The following is a 13266-nucleotide window of genomic DNA, read 5'->3' as shown; positions in this document are numbered from 1 at the left end:
GTGCCCTCTTCTGGCCTGCAGACATACACACAGACAGAATATTGTATACATAATAAATAAATAAATAATTAAAAATAAATAAATAAAACGCGGTTTCTCTGGATAGTCCTGGCTATCCAGGAGCTCACTCTGTAGACCAGGTTGAACTCAGAGATCCGCCTGCCTCTGCCTCCCAAGCGCCAGAATTAAAGGTGTGCGCCACCTGGCTAATAATTTCTATTTTTTAAAATTTTATTGATTTTTATTGACCTCTACATTTTTCTCTGCTCCCCTCCCAACCTCTCCCCTACCCTCCAACTCTCTCCCAAGGTCCCCATGCTCCCAATTTACTCAGGAGATCTTGTCTTTTTCTACTTCCCATAATTTCTATTTTGAAACTGGTTGCAGGAGGGGCTCTTTGAGAGGAGAAAGGTATGGTCCATGGGAGATAAAAGAAGGTAATGACACATGACAAATATGAGCAAAGCACCAGGATACACATACACGGGAAAAAAACCCTCACAATGAGACCTATCATTGTATACACTAAAAACAATCAAAATAAAAAGCTTAAGACTCAAAGACCTAGTAACGCATAGATGACCAATCAATTTTTGAAAAATAACACACATCAACCTGCTCTCTGGCTTTAATCCTTTTTTTTTTTTTTAAAGAGAGGGTTTTTCTGTCTAATAATCCTAGCTGTCCTGGAACTCGCTGGCTGGCCTCAAATTCATAGAGATCCACCTGCCTCTGCCTCCCAAGAGCTGGAATTACAGCGTGAGCCTCCGGGCTGGCTTCAACCCTTAATTTAAAACGTTAATGGAGGGACTGGAAAAAACCAAGTTAACAACAGCTGACATATACAGGACTGAAGACAGGCTTACAAAGCTATTAACAACTCAAACTAATGTCAGGCTGCATCAGCTGCCAGTCTTGTGTCTGTCTAAACGTACAAAGGTAAAAACAGCAGAAAAGGCTGGAAGGGTTTAAAGCTGATGAACTAAGGGAGCTGAAGGAGACACAGTTGGAAGAACCAATGCGCCGAAAAGTAACCTGATGCAATCAAAGAAGTGAGGCTGGTTCTCATTGTTCAGCTCGGACAAGAGGGTGCCAAGTGGTCACCTCCTAGCGCAGTTACTGAAAGACAGGTGAGACACTAACCTTGGCAACCACCAGAAAAGGCTCATAGTTGCTAAGAGGCCCTCACTGTCCCCAGACTAATGCTTTAGTGCTGCTGTGTTTTGGAGGCAGCCTATTTTAGGGCCCGGGGGAAGCATGCAACCTAGGTATGAAGAACGGGGGACAAAGCTTTTCTCAAAAATTCAGGAGTGAGGAGCCAAACTGCTCCCAGGCCTCCTCTGACTACAAGGGTTCGAATACTGTGAGACCAGGACAAACGCAGCCTCCTTTTAGGTTACAGCATAGACCTGGGAAGGATGCAGGGAAGGCAAACACCCGAGGTCTTCAGGCAGACGGGCCTCCAGTGCTCAAAGCCTCCCGGGGTCCCCCCAGTTCCCATCACGCCTCGCGCACGGCCCAGAGGGTGTCAACCCTCCAAGTTCAGGAAAGGCATGGTTTTCCTTCCCCGCCTCTCCCCTAAGACGCAGAGGCCAGCCCAGCACCACAGAGTCTTGGCAAGCCTGGTAATGCTCCCACCTTCACTTTAATTAGCATCTTCCTCCCAGGTTGGGGCTGCAGGCGGCTGTGGTGCTGCTTCTCCCGCTGTGGTCACCGCTGCCGCTTCCCAGCAAGCACTCCACGGCTAGGGACACTTCTGCTTCCGGGTCACTCTCCGGATCCACCCTCTCCTCTTTCCACCCGGCTTCCAAAAGGCTCAGGAATGCCCTCGTGTTTCGAGTCAGTGGCGTTGTAGAGAAGAAGGGCAAGCCGGCTTAGGAAAAGCACAGACGACGCCCTAAGACGCCACGCGGGCCCAGCTCGCTGGGGTTAGCGGCGAGCTGAAGCAGAACAAAATACTCTTCCCATCATGCCAGGAGGCAGCTCCGACCTTTGCATCCTAGGAGTTGTAGTCCTCCCGCCGCTCGCACCCAACGGCAACCTCAGTGTGTGGACTCTGTTACCCAGAAGGCATTGCACAGCTCCCGAAGCAGGAATTCCTTGGGTAGTCGGACTTGCAATTAGCGGAACTTGTTGGTGTTTCCCTGAAGGCTCATCGGGGCTGCACGCGGCTAGTTGCTAAGCAAAAGAATCTTTGGTCAACTGCCACCTGAGTCAAAGCAACAGGAAGTGAGTATCCCTGTGCCGGAAGCTGATTGGAATCTCTTTTCTCCTTCCCGACTAAGTCAGTTTCTTACTCTAAATTGTCCTTTGCTGGGGCGTGAAAAAGATTAGCCGGGTAAGGACTGCACCTTCAGAGATCGTGATCTCTTTCCTGTTCTTCCTAACAATACCTGGGATTGAAGCATTTGGGTAATCCAGACACTGGATGGTCCTAGTAAGACTTCAAGGACCACACCCTAACCTTTTACACAGTTTAAGCATGAGCGGTGGTCCTTGTCCTATCGTCTTCAAGATAATTAAGGCCCATGAGGGACTTGGTTCCGTTTCTTACTTGTAACTTCCTAGGCTTACAGCCCTCAAACTTCAATCTAACTGCAGCCCTGCATCATGCCTCATATTGACAATGATGTGAAACTGGACTTTAAAGATGTCCTGTTGAGGCCCAAACGCAGCACCCTGAAGTCTCGAAGTGAGGTGAGCCAGCTATATTCTTGCTTTTTTAACCTCAGACTTGTGGGGGACCAGGACCAAGAAAACTGTCTGGTTCTAATGTGATACATAAATTTTATGGATGAATGAAATGCTTAATGTCCTGTTGATGTCTATAGGTAGATCTCACAAGGTCCTTCTCATTCCGCAACTCAAAGCAGACATACAATGGCATCCCCATTATTGCTGCCAATATGGATACCGTGGGGACTTTTGAAATGGCAAAGGTTCTCTGTAAGGTGAGACCAATCTTATGTACCATACCCAATGTTACCCCAATAGACTGCAGAAGCATTGCTTTTCTACTCCCATTTTCTGACAACTGACAGAATCCTTGGGCTCACCAATTTTTCCCATTACTAAGGACCCTTTATCACTTCAAAGATCCATTTGAATTAGTGAGGTTCAGAATTTGATTTTGTCCCATTTTTTGCTTGTTTTTCTTTTTCTTTTTCTTTCTTTCTTTCTTTATTTTTTTTTTTTTTGGTTTTCCGAGACAGGGTTTCTCTGTGGCTTTGGAGCCTGTCCTGGAACTAGCTCTGTAGACCAGGCTGGTCTCGAACTCACAGAGATCCACCTGCCTCTGCCTCCCGAGTGCTGGGATTAAAGGCGTGCGCCACCATCGCCCGGCTGTTTTTGTTTTTTGAGACAGGGTTTCTGTGTAGCTTTGTGAGGCAGCCCTGGAACTCGCTTTGTAGACCAGGCTGGCTTTGAACCTACAAAGATCCACCTGCCCCTGCCTCCCAAGTGCTGGGATTAAAGGTGTGCACCACTACTGCCCGGCCCATTTTCTGATTTATAATCCCCCCCAATAAGTTATATACCTTATCAAATTCTTCGAGCACCCACCCAGGTCAACCCAGTCACACACATCTCTTCAGTTTGCCATTGTTCTGAACATTGAGCATTCATTGTTTAGTCCAGAAACAAAATACTGTTTATATGTATAATGTCCCAGAGAAAATGGTCTTATTAGTGTTCTTGTATGCCTATTATTCTTTTAATTTTCCCCTGCTTTAAGTCCTAGGTTCCTGGGAGTTTCTGAGATGTACCCCAAATGGATGTTTTTTCTTAAATACAGGTTGTTCCCTTTGAGAGTGGAAGACACTGCTCCTGTCAGTAATGTTGCTTGCTTCTGTGCATGTAGCTGAGAAGGTAGATAGTTGCCTGGGCACTTTTGAGAACATAATGTGCTTTGCTAGTAACCCATGTAGCCCTAGTTGATGGGTTGTTTAGCCTGAAGGACTTTATGATTTTTCTGTCTTTGTAGAATATTTGTTGTGTTTTCTCTGAGACTGATAATTATGGCGTTTTATTATTTTATCTGTTTATTCCATTTACTAACTGTTAGGAATCCTGCTGTTGCCTATTGTCTGCCTTCTCTGACAGGTAGATTTGGGGGATGGTAAGTCTGTCAAAAGACATGCTGCAAATATGACTCTTACTGGGGACTGGATTTCAATACTGATGAGAAGTGCCACAGAAACAAAAGTTTAGTCAGGAAAAGGTGCCACACACCTTTAATCCCAGCACTCAGGAATTGTTTCTCTGTGACTTGGAAGCCAGTCTGGTCTACAAATCAAGTTCCAGGACATACAGAGAAACAGAGAAACCCTGTCTTGAAAAACCAAAAATAAATAAACAAAAAAATCAAATTCTAGAAAAATAGCCAAGTCTCAGTAATAATAAAAAGGTTAGATACTAGCCAACTTTTTCTCAGGGTTGGTATGTGTTGGGTGTGTTTATTAGGTCAAATATCTCCAAGATCTGCTGACCACCTAGAGCTTTTGTTTGCCAACATGTTGACAGTTGAGTGTTACTGAGAAAGCATACCAGCTTTTAAGCATGTTGCTGGCTGATACATAACCACTTTGGGTTTCTCCGCACTTGCAAGATTTGTGCTGTTTCAACCAACTCCTGACTCTTGTCTGGTTTCATGTTTGTTGATGGAGGAAGGTCATTGGTTAATTAAATAAAGAAGCTGCTTGCCCTGATAGGTTAAAGCATAGGTGGGAGGAGTGGACGGAACAGAATGCTGGGCGGAAGAGGAAGTGAGGTCAGAGACTCGACAGCTCTCCTCTCGGGGCAGAGGCCTCAGAGAGACACGATGCTCCACTCTTGCGGGCAGAGGCGAGAGCTCTGTTCTCTGAGGCACACGCGATGAAGCTCCGACCCAGGATGGATGTAGGCTAGAATCTTCCCGGTAAGCACACCTTGGGTGCTACACACAGATGATTACAAATGGGCTAAATTAATATGTGAGAATTAGCCTAGAAGAGAATGGGCCAAGCAGCATTTAAAAGAATACAGTGTCCGGGTAATTATTTCCGGTAAAGCTAGCCTTGCGGGCAGTGGGGTGCTGGGGATGCAGCCCCGCCGCTACTATTACTACAGTTTGTGCTTTCAGAAAGCATAAACACCAGCATCCTGTGTCTTCCAAATGTCTTTCTTAGGGGATATTTGCAGTTTTATGAGCCAGAGGTTTTGAGCCTGCTGAGTCAGATTTTTGGTGGTGGTGGTTTTTTGCTGTTTTTATGAGACAGGATTTCTCTGTAGCCCTGGTTGGTGAACTCCAAAGATCCACCTGCCTCTGCCTGAGAGCTGGGATTAAAGGCATGTGACACCACCACTCTGGGAGTCATTATATTATTTTAATTTACCAAGATAGATGAAATTGATCTTTGCATGTTTCTGTTTCTAACATGAAAATCTGCCCTTATCTGCAGAGAAGATAAAGTATGGAATAGTATTTTGTTTGCTCTACTGTCTTAAGCCTTTAGCTTTGTGTATGTCTAGAGTCTGAGTACTGCTAGCAAGTAAACCAGAAGAGAGAGAATTACAGAACTTTTAGTACTGGATCGCCTTAGTGCTAAGTGTAGACAAACACTAGCTCCATCTAGCCTCTTTGTAGTTCTTCCATGTCTGCTACTTGTCCTGCTGTAGCATGTCCCTGTCAGTTTTTTAGGTCACAAGCAATGTCTGTGCTGACAAGTTCAATCCAACCCAGATCACAGTACTTTGATAGGAATGCTTGACAAGTACTAGTTTAGGGCGAAAAGCTAAGCCATGCTGGGGTTTGTAGGAAGAACAGTGGTTCAATCAGCTCAGTGGGGAACTCCTTCACATTCTCTCAAGTGCATCATTTCCTCTCCGGACAGTATAGATATGTCTAGAAATAGTCTAGTCAAGCTTTTGCCCTTCTGATGGTTCTTTCTCCTCCCCAGTTCTCCCTTTTCACTGCCGTCCATAAGCACTACAGCGTCCACCAGTGGCAAGAGTTTGCTGGCCAGAACCCTGACTGTCTTGAGGTAACACAGGGCCTGCCCTGCTCCGTCACCAGTTTCCTAGGAACCCTCTTTTGACTCTTTAGGAATAACCCCCACTGTTAGTCCCTTCTGACACAGTGCCACAGGCTGACCTAATGTTTTCTCCACAGCATCTAGCCGCCAGCTCTGGCACAGCTGCTGCTGACTTTGAACAGCTGGAACAGATCCTGGAAGCTATTCCCCAAGTGAAATACATATGCTTGGATGTGGCTAATGGCTACTCTGAACACTTTGTTCAATTTGTAAAGGATGTACGGAGGCGCTTCCCCCAACACACCATCATGGTATGTGTGTCCCGTTCCCCCCCTCACACACACAAGGTTTCTCTATGTAGCCTTCTGAGTGCTGGGATCAAAAGCATGTGCCACCACACTCAGCTAGGTATGTTTATAGTCTCCTCCTCTTTTGACATTCCTTGTTGTCTTATCAATATTTGTCCTCTGGGGCACCATGTTTCTGGTCTACATGGTATTGTCATGGTTCAAAGGTTTAGTTGTGTCTTAATCAGTGCAGCATCTCTGACCTAGTGACTGACTTCACTTAAACATGATGAAAGCGGGCATGGTGGTACACACCTTTGAAGGCAAAGGCAGGTAGATCTGAGTTGAGGTCAACCTGGACTACAGAGTGAGTTCCAGGATAGCCAGGGATACAGAAAAACCCTGTCTTGAAAAACCCAACAAAACATGATGGAAGGGGGCTGGAGAAGTGGCTCAGAGGTTAAGATCATTGCCTGCTCTTCTAGAGGTCCTGAGTTCAATTCTCATCAACCACATGGTGGCTCACAACCATCTGTAATAAGATCTGATGTCCTCTTCTGGCCTGCAGGTTTACATGCAGGCAGAACACTGTACACATAATAAATAATAAAAAAAATTTTTTAAAAAAAACAACAAAAAACCATGATGGAACATTTTACACATTGCACATACCTGTGGTACATGTATGTCTCCCTACTGAAATGGACACGTGCTGCAATAATATAAAGTATCACATGAAAGCCTGGTATTGCAACAAATAGCCTATAATCCTAGTATTTGGGAGGTAGAGACAGGAATTTTAAGCCCTGAGGTCCCATCTCAAATTAACAAAAAGTAGCATATAAAACCATGTTTTATTCCTTTGGAGGCCTGTTAGAAACAACCTACGGCTTCGTTTTCTTCACAGCATTGAAGGGAATGTCCACATTGTCCAAGCAGTTAGGCAGATGGAGGTTTAGCCCACATTTCATTGTCTTTTCTTTTCCTCTGAAGGCAGGGAGCTTCAGGACTGGGAAGTAGTGACCTGGTAGTGAAAGGGGACCACTGTCAGATCTATCTGAGTGGTATTTCTCTGCCATTTTGTCTTCCTGCTGGTTGAACTTACTGCCCTAAAGGTTCTTCTGGACTGTTCTGCCCTAGTTCAATGACACTGGCCAGTTCCCGCTATCCTCTACACCAAGTGAAAACAGGAGTGTGGAGAGAAAGGCGAGTGGGATCCAGGTCCTCTCACGTTGGGAGGTGCTGTGGAGGGCTCTGGATGCCCTTTATTTGTGAGGGGATGGTCGCAGTCAAGGCATGCCGTATGAGTGCAGAGCTGCTCTCCACCGCTGACCCTAAGAATGCTCTTTCGCTTGTGTCTTAGGCAGGAAATGTGGTAACAGGAGAGATGGTAGAAGAGCTAATCCTCTCTGGGGCTGACATCATCAAAGTGGGAATTGGTCCTGGTAAGCTGGTTCCCTGGGGCCGCTGCCCTATCTACCCCTTTGGTGGTAACCACAGAATGGTTTTCTCACCTGTCACATCCTTCCCAGGCTCTGTTTGTACAACTCGGAAGAAAACTGGAGTGGGGTATCCGCAGCTCAGCGCAGTGATGGAGTGTGCAGATGCTGCTCATGGCCTCAGAGGCCATATCATTTCAGTAAGACCCAAGGGCTGGCTGCCTAGCAGCTATGTTTTCTGTGCTGTGGGACCCCAGTAAAGTCCCCGTGAGGAGCTAATTCATGTTCATTTTGATATGGGCAGTTGTGAAGCCTTGAGAAGTCCATGCTGTCTCTCACAGTGTTTGTTACTTTGTAGGACGGAGGCTGCAGCTGTCCTGGGGATGTGGCAAAGGCTTTTGGTAAGGAGACTGGGAGCATAGGAAGAGGATCCTGTAAGTCATCTGAGGGTCTAGGGTCAGGCTAGCAGCAGCTTGGGAACCCATTCAGTTTCATAATATGAACTAGTGACCCTGAGACCTAAAGTGTCACTTGTGACAAGCTAGCAGAGGAAATCCTGAGATTTTTGGACAATGCAGGTATCTGAGCCCTATACTAAACCTACAAAATCACCTGAGGAAAAAAACTTGCAAATCTCCATCTTTCTGTTTCCCAGGTGATCCTTAAAATTGGAGAGCTATCTTCTTGGGACTACAGTCACACTCAGCTGGGGAGCAATAAAATGAAATCACCAGAAGATAGGAATGCAGAAACAAACCAGCCAGGGAATGTCCGGGTCTTTAAAAATCTCGAGGAAGTTAGTCCTAATGGGTAGCAGAGGCAAGGGCAGAGCAGTCCCAAGGCACTATGGATCAGCTGTGCAAACAGACCCAAGATGTTGGTTCACAGAACTGACTGACACAGCTGCTTTTGAAGGTGGCTATATGGGTACCTTGGCCTTTTATCCAACTCCTTGACTTTGGCAGGGGCAGGGGCTGACTTTGTGATGCTGGGTGGCATGCTGGCTGGGCACAGTGAATCAGGTGGTGAACTCATTGAAAGGGACGGCAAGAAGTACAAGCTCTTCTATGGAATGAGTTCTGAAATGGCCATGAAGAAATATTCAGGAGGTGTGGCTGATTACAGGTATGTATGGAATATGGCTAAGGAAGATCGTGTCATGCCTCCTGGGAAACTTAGGGTACCATTCTTGGGAGAAAAATGGTAAAGGGACAGAAGAGTCACTGGGCTTAAGAAATTCTGGACAAATAGGTAATAAAAGTTTTTCTTTTTCAAGGGCCTCAGAGGGAAAGACAGTAGAAGTTCCTTTTAAAGGGGATGTGGAACATACTATTCGCGACATCCTAGGAGGCATCCGGTCTACATGCACATATGTAGGCGCTGCTAAACTGAAGGAGTTGAGTCGGAGAACTACCTTTATCCGAGTCACCCAGCAAGTGAATCCAATCTTCAGTGATTCTCGATAACCTGACAAGTCTACTTTCCCAAGGCCAACACTCTGCCACTGGGGCCTTAAGGCCTTCTCTCTCATTCCAGCTACCGTGGCTGTGTGTTACTTAATTCAGCTCCTGTCACCTCACTCCTGAGTGCTCCTGTAGTCACTGCGCTTCCTGCACACACAAAATGCTAAGGGAACTCACTGGGGAGGAGGCAAAAAAGAAGACATAAGGTCAACAAATGGGAATCCGGGGACAGCATTCTGAAGACTAGGAGGAAAAGATGCTGACTGATACATAAATGACAAGCCTTGGTCTGGAAAAAGAAGGCTTTTGGAATCATGTTATTTGGCTTCATTAAATGAGATCATCAAATAACTAAACAGCTTAGAAGTACTTTAATAAAGATAGATCCTATTGGCGATAAAAAGAGATGCTGGGCTATTGGCACAGCTGGTATGTAAACACTCCTCCTAGGTAGAGTATGGGATCAATAACAGTGTTATTCTCATGAAGCACCTACACGCTAGTGTCACCAGTCCCAAATAACTTGGTAGCATGAACATTTGCAGAACAAATTCTGCCATTAGAGAATGTTAACAGAACAAGCACTCATAATTTATTTCTAGGCTCTCAACCCTGGTAACCCATCCAGATAAATCAGAACAACCCTTTCAAAGCAAGGAAATATGGGAAGGGCTTCAACCAGCTCTAGGGAAGCCAGTTATGTTCCTGAGGAATGACCTACATAGAAGGATATCTTAATTCCCCTTCAAGACATTGTAACACATTCAAGTTTTAATTTTCAAGCATTACAAAGCTTCAGCAATGTAGCCAGGCAGCTCGGCTCTGGGCTTCCTCATTCCCACTAGACTGCACACAGAGCTGCAGAGGTTGATGGGCAGAGTGCGAGGGGCTTTCCAGAACCATTACAGGACCCTAGAATTGGCTATCTTGTCAGGAACGAACAGGCAGGACTCGGGCATGTAGTCACAAAACTTGGGGATAAAGGTGCCATACTTTGTCTTCTGATAGTTTTTCAGAGACTCCTATAGAGAAGGAAGCACAGTTCCTAGAACCGGAACCCTAAAGTGGACGTCTGTCTTGCTCTGCCCACCCTACTCACCTTTCTTTCCCTCTGGTTATTTTCTTCCTCATCAGAGTCCAAAACCCTGTCCCCTATGGTAATAACAGAGTCACACAGAGACGGAGACTGCACTGCCACTGCAGGAGAGAAACCACAATTAAAACCAAAACCATTTACTTGCTCTGGAGACCAAGCTGGTCTCAAACTCACAGAGCTCCACCTGTCTCCACCTCCCACATCCTGGGATTAAAGGCGTGTGCCACCACTGCCCAGCCCAAAACCATTCTTTTAGGTGAATACAGGCCCTGAAAATTCCCAAGAAAAGGCTGTCCACTCGAGTCTTGAGTCAGCCCACTAACCTGGTTTCTTGGGTCTAGGAGGTGATAATGATAGTCTCAGAGGATCCATGTAGCAATTCACAGAGTTCCTGAGGTGGGAACAAGGGAAAGGTAGGTGAAGAAGGAAAGTAGGCAAAGAATGGGTTCCTAAGTAAGGAGAAGCAAGCCTTACTCCATTTGCTCTGCAGCAGGTATGTCAGGGAGGCTCTCTTCTGGAGCCCTTTTCCCCGTGGTCTGAGATGCAGTCTTGGATTTCCCAGTGGAGACTGTTTTTGTACCCACAGAACCCACTGTGTCCACTCCATGCTTTTCCCTGCTTTTCCAGTTAGATGTATTTTGGGCCGTTAAGTCCATATTTCTAAAGGGGAACAGCATGACTGTAGGCCGCTCTTTATGACACCCCTTTGCAGATGTCCACTGTGATCGCAATTTTCGCTTCCCTAGAGGGGCCAGGTTAAAGCGGCTGCCAGCTAAATGTTCTGGGTGCTCCCGTGAAGCTGGCTGGTGAAGGCCAGGCTTAGCTTTAGGCAGAGGACTATGGAGTGCTGGTTCTGCTTGCTGATGAGGACTCTGTTCCACGGGTTCTGTCAGATTCACTGAGCCAGAAGCAGAGCTCTCTGAAAGATAAAATAAGATGCCTTATAAAATCAGAAATAGGTTAATTAACTCAGTCAGGTTTGTGTCACAGCTCCACATAACTTCTAATCAGCTGACTCAGGTTTGGTCAAGGTAAACACTAACCCCCTAGTTATCCCGATGGTTCCCTTACCTGGAAATGGCCATCCCATATCCATACCATACTGGTGCAAAGCAACAGAAGAGGCGACAAAACAGCCAGGCTGAAGCCAACTTAGGGCATCCTGAAGCTGTGGGCAAAGTGACAGATATGAGGGCCACGGTTCTCAGAAAGGCCAACCCACACTCTGCCCTCACGGGGTTTTGTCTCAACAACCTCTTGTGCCTTGACTGTAGGCAGTGCTTTTTCTAGCTGACACAAGTATTCAAACAACAGCTTTTCCATGGCAACCAGAAAGGGTTCCCCATAGTCTTGTTTGAGTTCCTATATGTGGGAAAGAGAAACAGATCATATGAGTTTTAGAAAAAACAGGAATTACATAAAATCCTCCAAACCAACCATTCTCACCGGCAGGCTCGAGGCCAAATCCTCAGCCTTTGACAGCTGCTTCACTTGCAGGCGAAAATTCTCCCGGGCTTCCAAAATTTTCCTATCTTGCCTTTTCTGTTGAGGAGAGGGAAGACAGAAAAATTAGGAGGAGAGGGTGTCACCAGGACCCAAGGGCTATGGTTGCATCATGCCTCTTGAGTATGGCTTATCGAGGGATTACTCACAGTTGCAGGGTCCAGTGGTTCTGCTCTGGACTCTGGGAAGTGATGATCCAGGGCCTTCAGGACCTGGACCCAGGGTTGCTCCTGCAGGATCAACTCCACCACCACCTGTACGGTACTGGACTCAGAATTCCTACCCTTCTTCAAACGATCTTTATCCCAACCAGTCGGCCTTCCTCAGGTCCTCGCATCCCGCCCCTCTAGGTTCTATTCTAGTACCTTGGCTTTTAGGCCTATACACAGCCGTTCGTGGTGTCGGTAGCAAACCAAGCCGGGAGCGGCTGCGCGCAGGAACTGCAGAAACTCTACCACTCTGGGGAAGTGCTCCACGCGACGTTGGCGGACGACCTGCCAGCTGGCGGCGACAGCAAACCGCAGAGACGCGGGACCCACCCCCGGAGGTGGCGCCATGGCCCGCGGGCGCCCTTTCCTCCGCGCCCCTCTCGCCCCGCCCAGGCTTCCCGACCTCTCCCGCAAGCCAAGCTTCTGTTCTCTAGTCGGCAGCGGACGCTCGGCGGACTGGCTTGGATCCCTGCGGCAAAGCACCCAAATCCTGGCGTCCCCCTCTCGGGCGGTAATTAAGTGTCCGACCCAGCCCAGACCGCTAAGCTCAAAACGCGGGTACTTTCCGGAACTCGCGGATGCGTCACTTCCGCCTGAGCGCTCAACTTTCCCGCCTCGGAAGAGGCCGCGCGGGGATCTGTGACGTCAGTGAGGGCGCCTGGCCTGGAAACGCTGGCTCTCTCGCCCCTCTCTTCCTCTTCTCACTAGGAAGCGGGGTTCCTGTGACCCCCAACCGACCGAACCGGCCCCCGCGAAGCCTTTCCTGTTCCGCAGGACTGTCCCAGAGAGAACTCGGCCGTTCCCTTCGCGGAACAGAAGAGGGCGCTAGCGTTTAAGAAAACCAAATACAGGGCTGGAGCCGGGCTCCGCCGCCGAGTTGCTCGCCCTTCCGCGCTGACTCGCCAGCCCCCCAATGGGTCCGACGCAGCGGGAACCGCCACACTGCTAGCCAGGGTCTCCCTGGGCGGCAGGGTTACAGCCGCTTTGTTCTTCTCTGTGCCAGATCATTGCTGTCTCGTGTAGCTTCGAACATTTAAAGTTTCCTTTTCCAAGTTTCTTTGGGCGCTAACTTGATTGAGCCCTTTAGTGAATTGACTGTTGTACTTGTCCGACTCCTTGTCATAGTTCCTGGTGCCTCTTTTTTTTTGTTTGTTTGTTTTGTTTTTCGAGACAGGCTTTCTCTGTATACTGTACTGGCTGTCCTGAAACTTGCCCTGTAATCAGACTGGCCTCGAACTCTGAAATCCGCCTGCCTCTG

The 13266-nt window shown here is 47.4% G+C and overlaps 2 protein-coding genes across 7 annotated transcripts; one reads left to right on the top strand and one right to left on the bottom strand.

The window, feature by feature from the left end:
- The first annotated feature begins 1748 nt into the window (after nucleotides 1–1748).
- Gmpr2 (guanosine monophosphate reductase 2) lies at nucleotides 1749–9548 on the top strand. 5 transcript variants are annotated; one of them, XM_005370427.2, is made up of 10 exons: nucleotides 1749–2229; nucleotides 2602–2697; nucleotides 2832–2951; nucleotides 5937–6020; nucleotides 6149–6322; nucleotides 7662–7743; nucleotides 7831–7937; nucleotides 8096–8138; nucleotides 8703–8862; nucleotides 9014–9548. In XM_005370427.2, the coding sequence occupies exons 2-10, from the start codon at nucleotides 2611–2613 to the stop codon at nucleotides 9201–9203; spliced, it is 1047 nt and encodes a 348-aa protein (XP_005370484.1). In that variant the 5' UTR covers nucleotides 1749–2229; nucleotides 2602–2610; the 3' UTR covers nucleotides 9204–9548. The 5 variants fall into 5 exon arrangements, with proteins under 5 accessions (XP_005370484.1, XP_013210374.1, XP_026633466.1 ...); XM_013354920.2 differs by having other exon boundaries at nucleotides 2569–2697; XM_026777665.1 differs by lacking the exon at nucleotides 1749–2229 and having other exon boundaries at nucleotides 2243–2697.
- Tinf2 (TERF1 interacting nuclear factor 2) lies at nucleotides 7137–12581 on the bottom strand. Of its 2 annotated transcripts, none has more exons than XM_013354919.2 (9): nucleotides 12165–12581; nucleotides 11949–12053; nucleotides 11743–11838; nucleotides 11551–11658; nucleotides 11368–11464; nucleotides 10771–11215; nucleotides 10620–10687; nucleotides 10300–10397; nucleotides 7137–7322 (listed from the first exon to the last, which is right to left on the bottom strand). In XM_013354919.2, exons 1-9 carry the CDS (start codon nucleotides 12354–12356, stop codon nucleotides 7302–7304), a joined length of 1230 nt encoding a protein of 409 aa, XP_013210373.1. In that variant the 5' UTR covers nucleotides 12357–12581; the 3' UTR covers nucleotides 7137–7301. The 2 variants fall into 2 exon arrangements, with proteins under 2 accessions (XP_013210373.1, XP_005370487.1); XM_005370430.3 differs by lacking the exon at nucleotides 7137–7322 and adding an exon at nucleotides 9608–10222.
- Between the last annotated feature and the right edge of the window lie 685 nt (nucleotides 12582–13266).

Source organism: Microtus ochrogaster, unplaced genomic scaffold (genome assembly GCF_000317375.1).
Source record: "Microtus ochrogaster isolate Prairie Vole_2 unplaced genomic scaffold, MicOch1.0 UNK80, whole genome shotgun sequence".
NCBI classification, from domain to species: Eukaryota; Metazoa; Chordata; class Mammalia; order Rodentia; family Cricetidae; genus Microtus; species Microtus ochrogaster.
The sequence above is the reverse complement of the archived record's forward strand: the minus strand, read 5'-3'. Positions and strand labels throughout refer to the sequence as shown.